General features: G+C 42.9%; 1 protein-coding gene across 1 annotated transcript; it reads right to left on the bottom strand.

Annotated features, from left to right (window-relative positions):
- Window positions 1-8,137: 8,137 nt before the first annotated feature.
- LOC121833248 (elongation of very long chain fatty acids protein-like) lies at window positions 8,138-11,885 on the bottom strand. The gene is made up of 2 exons (XM_042286382.1): window positions 11,828-11,885; window positions 8,138-9,704 (listed from the first exon to the last, which is right to left on the bottom strand). Exon 2 carries the CDS (start codon window positions 9,671-9,673, stop codon window positions 8,822-8,824), a length of 852 nt encoding a protein of 283 aa, XP_042142316.1. The 5' UTR covers window positions 9,674-9,704; window positions 11,828-11,885; the 3' UTR covers window positions 8,138-8,821.
- Window positions 11,886-13,557: the final 1,672 nt, after the last annotated feature.

Below are 13,557 nucleotides of genomic sequence, written 5' to 3'. Positions count from 1 at the left end.
AATCTGGATCAGCCCAGGACTCATATCCCGATTTTCCGCCAGAAACAAGTTGATTTCTCCACCCGGCTCCAAAATCCACGTTCAGTTGTGAGCTGTTCCGTCCGGGAATCCGAAAGAGTAAACGCGCCATAATCCGTCTACATTCCCATTTCCCGTGTCGGAGATAATCAGTCGAAAGATGTAAACGGCAAGCATCTGTTCCACAGTGCGACTTTCGCGCATCGGATTGCAAGGAAGAGCACCAATCGAAGGACAACATAGATAGCGCGCAGTGAACGCGAGATGACGAAAAGCCAAGCTGCACCATGATTGGTTGAGGTCGGTTGGGGCAAAAGCACGTGGGCGGATTTGAGAGGTAAACAAACGCGCAACGTGCGCAAAAAGCAGACGACCTTGCAGGTCGTACTGGCGACGTGGGCAACCAAACGCGTCGCTGTGGTCGACCTTTTACAATAAGCCAAATGCCTACGATGACGCCTTGACTATGATGAATTCTACTTCTAATAAAGGATTTAAGAAAAATATCAGAATGGAAACTTTGATGGTGTTGGTTTGAGGCATTGTTGAACGGAACGGCATTCCAAGGAACGGCGTTCCTGGGACGCGTTTTTTCTAAGAGAAACGAAGGCATTCCAAGGAACAGCGTTCCTGGAACGCGTTCCTTCTAGGTGAAACAAAGGAACGGAGTCGCTCCTTCGTTCCTTCTAGGTGGAACGAAGGAACGCCTCCATTCCATTTTGCATCGATGTAACTGCAACGGGAATTAGTTGCATTTTTACTAGAATGAAAAAAGGAACGGCGTTCCGCTTTTTCGTCCAATGGTGTAATTTTATTTTATTTCTAAGAGGGAAAAGTATAAAAACAGTTTTTTTACGAAGAGCAAGATCTTGCTAACTTTTTTGGTTTCAGACCTTAGGGTTTATTTTGTACACGAGAGCTATTGGACATCGATTCTTTTTTAAGTGCCCGAGACTGCGGTACAAAAAGCAAAACTTTTAGTCGTAGGAAAATACAGAGAAATATTGACGTTTCAAACTCAGCTCCTTTCTTTTGCTACCACGAATCCTCATACACCAAGAAATCTAAGGGCAACTACAGCCATCCCCGAATTTCCACAAAAAGACCTACAGTTACAACAAAAAAACAGGTTACCAGATATCGAACACATTCTTGTGTACCGAACATTGATCACTTTAAAGATAAACACAAATTAACCATTATTCCTGTTCGCCTTGTCCCCCACCTTCAAACTGAAGAACGAATCCAACGTTCAAGAAAAAGGACTATGAGTTTTCAAGACTAACCTTCGAAAAGCCCTACCATCTTCTTCACTAGCTAGTCTTGCGGCCAGCAACATTGAGAAGAATCTGTTTAAAATTTCAGGCAAGGAATTTCGTTAGTTTGAAACGTGTGAGTTTGGTAAAAAGCTCGTGTAGTGTGGGATAACAGCACATTTGGTTATAATGCAATTAAATGCAAAGGTGCAAGCGAGCTGGACAAGAGTGATGAAAGTAATCCCTGGAGAAGGGGATTATCCCTGGAGAAGGGGCCTAGACAGAAATTTCATTCGGGGGACGGGGAGGGGGTGCTTTGCTTTGGTGGTGAGGTTCGAGGTAGGACGAGATAGAGGAAGCGTTCTGACACCCCAGTGCCGTCTTCAACATGTACTTATCAAACTCAGAGAACATTAGATAAAGGGAGGAGCATCTTGGTCAACCAGCTAATTAACGAAAAGTGGTTAATTAGCTTCTTGTATATATTTTCTTTATGTGTCATGTGGCAATTGGACTATTGACGACAATTACTCTTAGACGCGAAAAATATCAGGCATTTATAAAAAGGCAATTATTTTTTAGATAGAAATTTTTCAGTTTTCTTGTTATCTGGCAGGGCATCGTAGGTAACCCCTGAATTATTTCAATACTCTTCAAGACACGTGTTACATTTCGCGTCTGAATATACCTTACTCGCACGCGTCGTTCTGGTTTCGGTGTGATGTTGGCAGAGAGATACAGCCATTAGCGTGGGCCTCTAAGTTTATATTTACTTTTCACTGTTTCCTGATAAGGTTAAAAAAAAATCTGAGAGGTAAAATTGAAGTGTTTTCAGGGATGTAGTAAAAAAACAGATTTGAATGCTCCAGGGGGGCTATGTTGCGCTTTTTGCACTCCCAGGAGACTAGGGAGAGGGAAGTGACGTCAACGACACAGCAAACGCAGATTGGGTGTTGATTTCGTTTTGTTCTGTCAACATCCAATCTGCGTTTGCTCTAGTCGTTGACGTCACTTCCCTCTTCCAAGTCTCCTGGGAGTGCAAAAAGCGCAACATAGCACCCCAAGTTGAAGAATCTGCAACCACGCATATGACCTAGACCCCTGTATGAGGCTACAGCGTAATAAACTATAGTATTGAAACTATAGATTGTAAACTGCAATATAAAACAATATTTCAAAATTTGTTCATATAGCTTAAACATGCAACGATCAGTGTGTAGGTAAAGGTTCTTGTGAACACAGTATCATATGCGGAATATCCTATCTAGTGCAAGCGGGAGAGCCTGGAAAACCCCTCAAGAGAGGCGCACTAAGTTAAATAGCCAATGGGATGATTAGGCAACGCTATTCACCTACGCAGAAACCAATCGGATTTGTTTAACCACAGTTGGAGTGCGCCCAACTCCGAGTCAGGGTCAGCGTTCTTTTTATGCATTCGTTATGTGCATCAGAACCTTTGCTACTCCCGATACTAAAAGACACCAACTGAGCTTGTTGCGGCATCGACGGCGCTAATTCCTGCAATTCGTTTCCTGCTAATCTAGAAACCGTTATAGTCGCCCCACAGGAGCGTGGGAAAGGTTCCCGGCAATTTCACCCGACTCAGAGTTGTCTCTACGACGTGCGTCACCTTACTTTGCCAATCTCGTTGGCTCCGTCACAGTTATTTTTTGTATTCTCTTTGCGCAACTTGGGGAGAACTAAATCTTCAGAAAGTTATTTTCTCTCTCATTACCACGTGCCGTTTTTTTTACTGAGGTAATTTCTTGTACATTTAATTAGGTTTGTCCTAGTCTGCAAATAATAATACAGGGTGATACAAGGAGACGCCAGGCTCTTTAAATAGACCGGAAAATTCGGTTTCTTAACCTATCGCGCTACGACTTTGTGCAGCGTTGCCCACAGATGGTGCATTTTTTTTTTTTTTTGTAAAATTTGCAAAGAGCGAATTTACACGAGGAAAAAGTAAAGAAAGAAAAAGGCTTAGCTCCTATGGTAACGCAGCGACGCCACCGGTCTGCAAACAACACGGCGCCGTTTCGCACGGGAGACAAGAGATGGCGCAAGCGGTCGCGACGCCTACTGCCGCCAACGAACGAGCAGACGACGCCGAGAGCCGGCCCTTTAGCAGACAAGAAACTGCAAAAACAGTTAGGGCGCAGGCGAGCTGGTGTAAGTTTCCCATTTTTTTAGACCACCTAAACTGGGTGGAAGAAACACGACGACGTCTCAATTGAGACGTCGTCGTGTTTCTTCCACCCAGTCTCAGGTGGTCTAAAAAAATAAGAAACTGCAGTTCCTTGCTGTTACCGCGCCTGTCTTTTTTGTTTCTGCGACTGTCGCCGCCTGCGAAACGCGCGCCGGTTTTGAGTCGAAAATGTCGTCTGCTAAAAAGTCCTGCTCTCGGCGCCGTATGCTCGTTCGTTGGCGGCGTTTGTTGCGCCATCTCTTGTCTCCCGTGTGAAACGGCGCCGTGTTGTTTGCAGACCGGTGGCGTCGCTGCCTTTCCATAGGAGCTAAGCCTTTTTCTTCCTTTACTTTTTCCTCTGGTAAGTTCGCTCTTTACAAATTAAAAAAACAAAATGCACCATCTGTGGGCAACGCTGCACAAAGTAGTAGCGCGATAGGTTAAGGAACCGAATTTTCCGGTCGATTTAAAGAGCCTGGCGTCTCCTTGTACCACCCTGTACGTTAAAAATGTTATGGTAATATTTGAGAAAACAAATCGTGCAGTAAAATCGTTGAATCGAAGCAGTTACCGTGTTTGTGATTAATAAAAATGCTTTACGCGACAGTTTTTACCACAAAAAATTACTCTGCTGACTCCTACGCACCTCATCGAGCATTGACGCCCGCTTTTCCATGCGTTTGTTTTTGTTTTTGCTGCAGTAATTTACCGCGAATTACTCTTAGCTATAACTCGATGTCGATAATACCTGGTCACGAATTGTTTCGAACTTGGCACGAAGGTTTTGCTTTCATGAGTTATAACTGCCTCAACGCACGCATGTCATTTGGTTACGTTTTACGAGCTGCGCCTGTGCGAAAAGTTATACAAGCGCTCTGTCATCAAGAATTTCATCTGAAGCAAAAGTAGGTGTGCCTGTTGCCGTGGGTGACGGAGAGGGACCACTTCTTGGACTCCCTTCTTGTCACTCTGGGTTTTGCGACCTGCTCCCTGAGTTGTTGCGCTGACATTCCACAGCCTTCGCTATCTTAACACTAACAACCTCTTTCAACTTTTTATTAAGAATAATGCTCTCATTTTTTGTGTGCTTGACGTGTCATGCCTTAAGTCGGGTCGCCTTAAGACGGAAAATGTCAGAGCCTCAGAACTGAATTGGGCCCTTACTCGGAGAAGCTGACTATTCATTGCAAGCACGCTTTACGTACACAAACCAAATTTCGCAAAGTGAGTGTACTTCGCAAGGGTTTTAATACTGTCTGTTTTCGAGTTGACACACTTTCCATAAAAATCGATAGCTCCAAAAAAAGGGCAACCTTGCTCTTGCACCTACCCAGATATATGAAAAGGTAAAGGTCAAAATAAGTATAAAAAGGAGTCGTTGAGGTTTTTTGTGCGTGACAGTTTGTATCGAGATTACATCGTTGCAGGACGTTAAACGTAGGAGCCTAAGGCCGAGAAAGTATCAAAACAAGTTTTGCCGCGCTAGAGCTGCGCCTCTGAAATTTGTAATGCCATATAAACAGAGAAGCACGTGACATAATATTCTAATGAAGGTATATGCGCCTAACTTGACACGCACCTAATCTTTGAATATAGTCTGCGATCAAGGTTTTACTATCGCTTTTGTTGTTCACGCTGTAGCTTGGGGTCCCCCCCTTCCCCCCCCCCCCCTCCCCCATCCACACACACACACACATTTTCCAATGGACGGGGGAATCGGCTAGGTGAAAGCGCGCCGAACGCTCCGGATTTCCCAAGGGAAGGAGCTACGCAATTAAAAGAGATCTATCATAGTCGCCGGTGAAACGGATGCCAAAGCTAAATAGTGGGGCTTAGTGCAAATGTTTTTTTGTTTTTTTCTTATGTGCGTGGAGGATAATTATGCTTCGTTTACCCCTTTCTACTTCTGAAAGCAGCCCGACTCGAGAAACAGGCACGTGTTCAGGGAAAGGGGGGAGCGGGCATTGTGTCCCCCCCCTTTTCCGTTTTGCTCCCCCCCCCCCCCCCCTGCCAAATCAAAATCCTTGCTACGTGCCTGACAACGAATGTAATATATGCGCTATTGGCTGTTACTTTGTGTAACGTAGGAACCTACAAGTTAGGTTTTTGAAAGCAGGAACGGATATCTTATCTTAAGTAGCTTATCTCGAGTAGCGGGTAGCGTACTTGGGTTAATCGCTGCATTTTTGCTTCCCAAGATTTGAAAGAAACTGCACTTCAATGTTTTTCGTGTTTTAGGCACGTTATTTTTCGAAAATATTCAAGCGGAAGCTTAGAAAAAAAGAAAAAGAAGGATTGGATAATTTTTTAAACATTTTACTCAGAAGAGCTTCGATTCATAAATAAAATGGTACGCAAAACCATAGAGTTATTATAATGTACGCTAGAGGTTCAAGTGGCGCTAGTGTGTTGACGCAAATTGAAGCAGACAGCAACCAGTCCGAAATTGACTTCCGGTAATGCATTTCTATGGAAAAAAACGAGTGCATTTTCTCTTTGCGCTCGTTTATAAGATCAAATATCACAAATAATTCGTGCGTACTAGGCACATCAGAACATTTCTCAGTCACGCAGATGAAATAATTGGTCAGTTACTGTGTTTTTCTTTCAAATTTATTGCATTAAAAACTGTGCTAAAACGGCTTCGTACGTGTATTTATGTGCACTGTCGGACACTGTTAGCGCGAACAAGGGATATACGTGCCAAACGAACGAAGGACGTCTGGAAAACCAAGAGAGACGGCAAGAACTACTCAGTAACACTGGATCAGTAACTACCAGTGCATGCATGATCAAAATAAATTAAAGGCCACGTAATATATTCCGATTTTAAGTAAGCATACCACTTTGTTCTTTCTGCTCTGCACGAAGATGCTTGTTCTACGTTTAAAATATCACCCGCACGCTCGAAATCTTTGAGAACAAGTATCTGCATGCAGGCTTAAAGGTGCCCGGCAGATAAAACAATATTAAGAGACACTTTTCACGGCTCACGTACTTTATTGTTAACGTTTTGAATGGCTTTATCCGCTCATGCACAAAGAGGTCATTTTCATATATGAGAGGACTGGCTTATTAGCAATATATAAGCGTCACCGGGATGCAGGCGAACCTTGAACACTACTCTATATTCCTTTCGGTTGTTATTTTGCTTTGAATCGTCGCTTGTTTTTACACACCTATTGCAGAATACATGTTTCGGACTGAAATGTAGCGAAGTTAAACATCGCTCACCGATGAAGGAAAGTGCGCTAACTAAAGCAATTACACTTTTAGAATGTTAATCAAGGTACATACTTTTCGGTACGACCCAAATAACCAAAGCGTTCAGTGTTGTTTTCCGGAAAAGAGACAAAATGCACGCGCGTTTTCCCATAGCAATGCACAGGAGCACCGCAAATGTAGACTGGTTGCTGTCTGCTTCAATTTGCGTCACGGAAGTCGCATAGACACTAGCGCCAGTTGAACCTCTAGCGTACATTATAATAACTCTATGCGAAAAAACCAAGCTGCATTAATTTTAGAGAGCAGCTCTTTGGCGCCCGTTTTCGGATAAAGAAGCGTCGGCGCCGGCGTGACCTCGCACATTACATTATGGGAATAATGCAACCGGGCGCAACCGAGCGTTGCATTATAAAACAAAATTTCCGCGCCAAATTTAGCGGAAATATTTCTTCGCTAAATATAACGGAGAAATTTCTCCAGTAGATTTAGAAGAGAATTTTTCCCGCTAAATTTGGCGGGAACATTCCCCGCTAAAAATGAACGGGGAAATGTCCCCGGTAAATTTAGCAGAAAAGTTTCCCCGCTAAATTTGGCAGAATAATTTCCCGCTAAATTTAGCGGAGAAATGTTACCGCTAAATTTAACGGGAAATTTAACGCAAATTTCCTGCTAAATGGGTGGAAAGTAGGAGAGGAGGAGGGAGGGGGAGGAAGGGCGTACCCTCCTCTCCATACCCTGCTCTCCTCCTCAAGAGCTGCGCTCTGGTTCGGCATTACAGAGAATTGTAAACCTCTTTCATTTTTTTATTTGTAACGGTTACTGCAACACGTTCCTTTTATTTAGGGGTATCATAGGTCGGGGAAGCGTTCCTATTTCTTTTTTGGGAACTATGGACTAACGTACTTTGTCACTTTTTTGTAGCGTCTGCAACACTGAAGATGCGTCGCGCGCCTTTTGTCAAGATGAGCGTAGAGTTTCGTCTGAGGCGAAGATACGCGCATAATACTGTTGAGTAGAATCAGCGTTTCATGATACTTAATTTTGTTTAACGTTGTTGCGCAATAACTATTGCAGGCCCCTCCTGCCACATCGTCCAGAAGGAGGTTAGCAATTGTGCTTATATACAAATATAAAGAAACTACGTGACATGTTAAACGCTCAGGATTTGTGCGTATGGGTCTTCACCTGGGTTTCTTATCGGAAAGAAGGATGAATTTTCATTGGGCTTATGACGCATATATAGTTTTTTGCCCCGGTTTCTTGCCTGCAGTAACAAAAAGAAAAAGAAATGGAGGAACAAGAGAAACATAAAATTTGCGCTTTGAATTCTGCCCCCCCCCCCCCCCTTAGTGCCATAAAATTAATTAGACTTAAGTTATTCACTTTTTTCAGTTGATATCAGGTCAATCACTTTAGCTAGAGAATAGCATTAAAGAAACACTATCTGAAATTTTGAATCAAACATAATATTTATTCAAACAGTAGGATCGTGTAATTAGGCAAACAATCCAATATGTGGTGATAACATAATATCCTGTACAAAAACTTTACAATCCCATTCACCACTTTCGCAAGGTGCTATATCAAGTATAGTATGTCTACAGTAGGAAAACAGGTTTAAAAATAAATAACCATTAATGCCTCGAAACTCTTTTCTGCTTTGCCATACACACATTTGTATCACAGTACATGGACGATTTACGTAGCCAACAACTGCTTGATTTCAAGCAGACCCGAAAAATTGCAAAGGTTTATACTAGTATGCCGCTAACTGTCAGTAAGGGAAAGTAAACCATGTTAAAACTAAATTTATCCGCATACAATCAAGTATGTACCGTATACTTTGTAATATTATTTGAGTATATCACAAACTAGATTATGTAAGTACCTTTTTAAAATTCGGTATCTGTCAGAGTTGTAGTCCTTGGTTAAATTTAAGCAATTTTCTGTCTCTTTTGAGCTTTCCTAATTCTGGAAATGCCTTAAAAATATTAAAAGTAAAAAAAAAAAAACAATTACTAAACCTAGTCGTTCCCACTTTCATTCATCTGTAGGCTAACATAGAAGCTACTGAGCAGTAAACTTTTTCTGGACATCAAACTTTAACGAACTAATAAGCTTAACATCTTCAGTTCTAGTCCTGTTTCGAGGTGCCGGGTTTACTACCGTTCGCGACACGTTCACTCTTCACGGCAGGATTTGCTCGTCTAATGTACGCTTGAATGTAAAAGTTTACAAAAAGGCACAGTATGAGAAAAGTCTGAGCGCTTCCCAGGTAAACGAGGTACCTCGGGAAGCCGCAGTCTACGTAGAGAGGAATGGACAAATGAAGGATGATGATGACAAACTGGGCGATCTGCAGTCTGGTGAGGTACTTCTTCCACCAGAGGTATTTACGCACACTTGGACCCAACGTTGCTAGAAAGTAATACGAGTACATAACGATATGCACAAACACGTTAAGGCCGAGTCCCAGAGCCGGTTGTCCCTCCGGAGCGAACAGACCCCAGTACCAGACGTTAAGTGCAACGATGGTGTGGTGGATGACGTGCAGATGCGTGATGTGCGTGAACTTCTTTCGGAGCACAAAGAACACAGTGTCCAGAAAGTCGATGTATTTCACGGCTACGAAGAACCAACCACCTTCGTAGTATCCCTTCATCTCCTCGTCCATGTATCCGGTGATCCCTTGGCACCAGAGGCTGTAGTGTCCTCCTGGTAGGTACGTCTTCTTGAGAAGAATGTAGAGGAACCTCGCGTTGAGAGCCACCATGCCGAGGTTGTACACGCGTATGATGTTGGTGATTTCGAAGGGTTCTCTGTTTTTCATCCACCTGGGACCGGCCACTTTAACGAAGTACAGGTAAGAAGCAATGAGTGGAAAGACGAAGAGCGGGTTCATGATTACGGGGTAGTTCCTGGTCCTGGGATCCCCCATCTCTTGTATCTCGCTCAGAAACGTGATGGGATTCAACGTTAGGTTCATCTTGGCTGTTGTCCGGGCAACCTCGCTGTGCCTGGGGTAACCAGAAAAAATGTTAGGACGTTAACCGAACCAATGTGACGCTCCGCTCTCATTTAACAGAAGGCATGCTGCTCCACCGCCGCGGTTTGTGAGTGGACGTGGAAGATATGTTTTTGGTCTATCCCCCATGCCCAATTGTTGATTGGGTCAGACGGTGCATTGAGGAGAGCGACGATATTTTTATTAGGAACTCAAATGGTGTGAGTTGTGACTCGTTCATGAAAATGTGGTTTTTGTAATTAGCTCAACCTTTGTGTCGTTGGCAAACGACATATATGCGTTCAGAGGCGAGTGATTTCATAGAGTCGTGGGTGGCACCGCTTTTATGGGACATTTCTTTTTGGCGGAGTGTGATGGGGGAACTTTTGAGACAATGAGCGTTTCTGCCATATGTAAGACATTCATATGTGTAGATGATTTTCTGGTGCCAGTGGAACAGTGGCATATTTGCAACGAAGAGCTAATAAATGGAGCACTACGAGTGGTTTCTTCCAAATCGCATCGGCTAACTTTTACCCATCAAACCATGATATCAGGGGAATTGCAGTTTATAGATTTGCTCCCGCACTTTGAGAAAGAAAAAGACCATGTTTGCACATTCTAGACAGGTAAAAAGAGAGATCGCCTTGTTTTTGATGAAAGCTTCCCTTGACAAGTCTTGCAAGCATGACATGAGCGACAGCTTCAGCGACCAGGCGGTCCGCCTGAAATCCGCCGGATATCCTGACTATTTCTAGGCAGAGGTCTCAAAGTCTTTCACGTGAAAGCTTAAAAGAAAAGTGGAAAAAGAGACTGCTGCACCTGGAAAGAAGACCACAATGGTGATCATATCGCGTATTCATCGGCTTTTGCACAATCTGAGAGTTGCGCACACTTTGAGGTGCGCGATGTTTTTTCAACCCTGTCAAAGCTGTCCGGTTCCTGCGCAAGAATTAGCGACACAGAATTAAGAACTAAATTAAGAACACGCCACTCAGTTCATTAAATGTGCTACGTCAATGGTGTGTGAAATCTCAATGACTTGTGGCAAGGTGTATGTGAGGCAGACGGGGAAGTGTTTCAATGACAGCACACGCGAGCATGCATTGTCTGTCAGGAACTTCCCCTCTGGAATCTCGCCACGCACTGCGACAGATGCCCATGTTATCTAAATCTGTCAGAAACAAAAATACTAGAAAAACTTAAAATTAAAGCTGAGAGAGAAACGTTTGGACCATATAACGTAAGGAAATGAAGGGGGACCAACTGGCGTAAGTGCACTGTCGCTGCACCTTTCTAATTAAAAATGCACTTCCCTCTGCTGAGAGCCCCATGAGATGTATTTTGTACTATAATATCCAGTTTTCAGTAGTGCTCCGTATTGTCTTGATCCTTGTCCCTGTTTTGAGGCGCTTGTTTATCTTCTAACTGCTCTAAATGTCGCCTTAATACGGGTAGGCAGTGAGCGCTACGGACTTCTTGTGGCTGAGAAATACATAAAACATGGTGATGCGTTCCAGCTCGTAATTCTCTTCTAAAAATAGGATAAAGCTAAACAAAGTACGTTTACAAGATAGAGACAAAAGCTGTGTCTTAAAGCCTAAAACAAAAATTTTAAAGTAGCAATTCATCAAGTACTTCGGTAATTAGTACAAAAATAGATAACCGTCGCGTGGTATAACGGGAGCAAAATGGTTCAATACACACATTATGGATAGATGTAGCTATTCCATAGTATAAAATTAAAGTTACGAGGCTTTTAGGCCAATATGATAGTATTCCTTAACAAAGCCATCTGTTTCAGATTAGGTTACACTTGTGCCTAACCCTTTCATAGGATTTGTCGTTTTGCGTTCTGAGACATGTTTGACATCTTCGGCGATGCTGCCTATTTGTCGAAACAGCTCTATTGTTTTACGGTAGTGAGAGTATACTTCGTCTTGTTCTTACCTCTAAAATCTTAAAATAAGCTGAACATTTTAGCTATATTTTTTTTTCGAAGCGCATGAAATTGTTTTCTGTGTGTTTGCTTAGGTTACATGTTTAAAATAAAATATAATAAAGAGTAGTTAACTTTATCGTACATCTGCTTTACAAAACCATTCCTGTCGATAATACAATAAATACACTGCTTACCGCGTCCAAGGTGGTCGATCCTAGGTTGCTGTCAGGCACACAAACGTGTTTGGTGAGTGCTCGGTGCTCCTTTATGAGCTCCTCGTAGTCGATTAGAATTGCGTCATCGAAGACACCTCCTCAATGGGCGTCGTTTTGTCATCTCGCTTTCGTAGCCATTAGCATTCACAAGGCGTTCCTAACAGCTCAAACATGCTTGTTGGATTTCGAAACGCGTCGGTTGTCTATCGGGAGCCAGCGTTGCCTTTAAACTCATGAGGGCTTTCCGTGATTTCAATGGGAACATTGCCTCAGCAACGTTCCCACAATATACGAGGCGTTGTACACCGATACGTCACTTGGTTCTGTTATAGGTTCAAGCAGATCGGGCTGCTTAAATGTAGTTAATTCCACATTTCTGTTGCTTTTTTTTTTCTCCGGAAACGAAGTTTCGTAACGTTTTCACTTGTGATTTCCCTGGTCTTTGAACTTCGTTTTGCGCGAAACGCTGTTTTACGCTTTTCGCTATGTTGCTTTGGGTTCAGTCCTTAAACTTGGTGACACTGTGAAGCAGTCTTTTTTCGCCTTACTTTTTTGGTGGCTGTATATGTGAGCGTTTATTTCTTCAATTAACTGTTTAAATGTTTGGTTTTCTGTGGGCTTCAGCACTCTTCTTTGGTACCTCCTTTACGCGCGCCGTGTTTTCGTATTGCTTATTTTACGCAAGGCTGATTCTGTGCGTCTATTGAGGTTGGATAACATGTTAATCGAAACTATCCAACATTAGACTGCGAAGCGTTTTGGGTGATCGATGCTTCTAAAGGCACCAGTTCGTTACTTTTCTGTATCGAAGGAATTTGCATTTTCTGAATCTTTTGAATTAAATACAAATAAGCTGTGATTTGTCGACTCGCAACTCTGTGGTGCCTTTTTTTACTGACTGCATTGTTTTAGTAAATATTACCGAGACATATTGCAGTATATTTTTTATCGAAGCAAAGTTGCGTCACGTGCACAACATTCTATGTCTATAGCTGTAGTTATGATAATTGATCATTGACTTGAATATATTTTCTGGCATTTAAGGCGTCAGATGTACTATAAGGCTCCTCGTAAGAGTGGCTCTGCTTTTTCGACACGAAAGATAGATTTGTCATCGCACACAGACCATAGAATGCCTTACTTCGTGAATAAGGTCTGGTACATTGCAAAGAACCATGCTGTCAACAATCGCACTATACTTCTTCTCACCCTAGGATAGACTAAAGGCAAAAGCTTCGAGCCGCTAAATCCAATCACGAGCCACTTAGAAATTGTGCGGTCATTCGCTTCGATGCACGTATCGGTGCCCCCGTCTCGGATCACTGATGACGGGAGGGGTGGACAATGGGTTCGAATCGAAGAGCACTGAGTGACTCAACAATTTTAGATCGCAAAGAAAGCCCGATATAGGCTCGTTGCAGCATCTAAGCTATAGAAATGATGCGGCGCTTTTGGGTTCCAGCATTATTCGTCCACCCCTAATCAAAGTTAAGCGTGTCATATTATAGCGTGGAACGTCATTGGACCTGGCGGCCCGTGGCTTTCGCCTTTAGTCCATCGTAGGATGAAACGAAGTATAGCTTCATAACATAAAACGCCAAAAAAAAAAAACAAAAAAAAAAACACGACAGGACAAAGAGGAGAGTAAACCGGACGAAGCGCACTCGCAACTAAAGTTAAATATGAAAAAAACACATAATATATGGGCC

This window comes from Ixodes scapularis, unplaced genomic scaffold (assembly GCF_016920785.2).
Source record: "Ixodes scapularis isolate PalLabHiFi unplaced genomic scaffold, ASM1692078v2 PGA_scaffold7__128_contigs__length_106722199, whole genome shotgun sequence".
Classification (NCBI taxonomy): Eukaryota; Metazoa; Arthropoda; class Arachnida; order Ixodida; family Ixodidae; genus Ixodes; species Ixodes scapularis.
This window is presented reverse-complemented; position numbering and strand designations above follow the sequence as displayed.

Excerpts from the sequence above, each read along its gene's own strand:
- LOC121833248 (XM_042286382.1), bottom strand. The coding sequence starts at position 9,673 with ATGAACCTAACGTTGAATCCCATCACGTTTCTGAGCGAGATACAAGAG.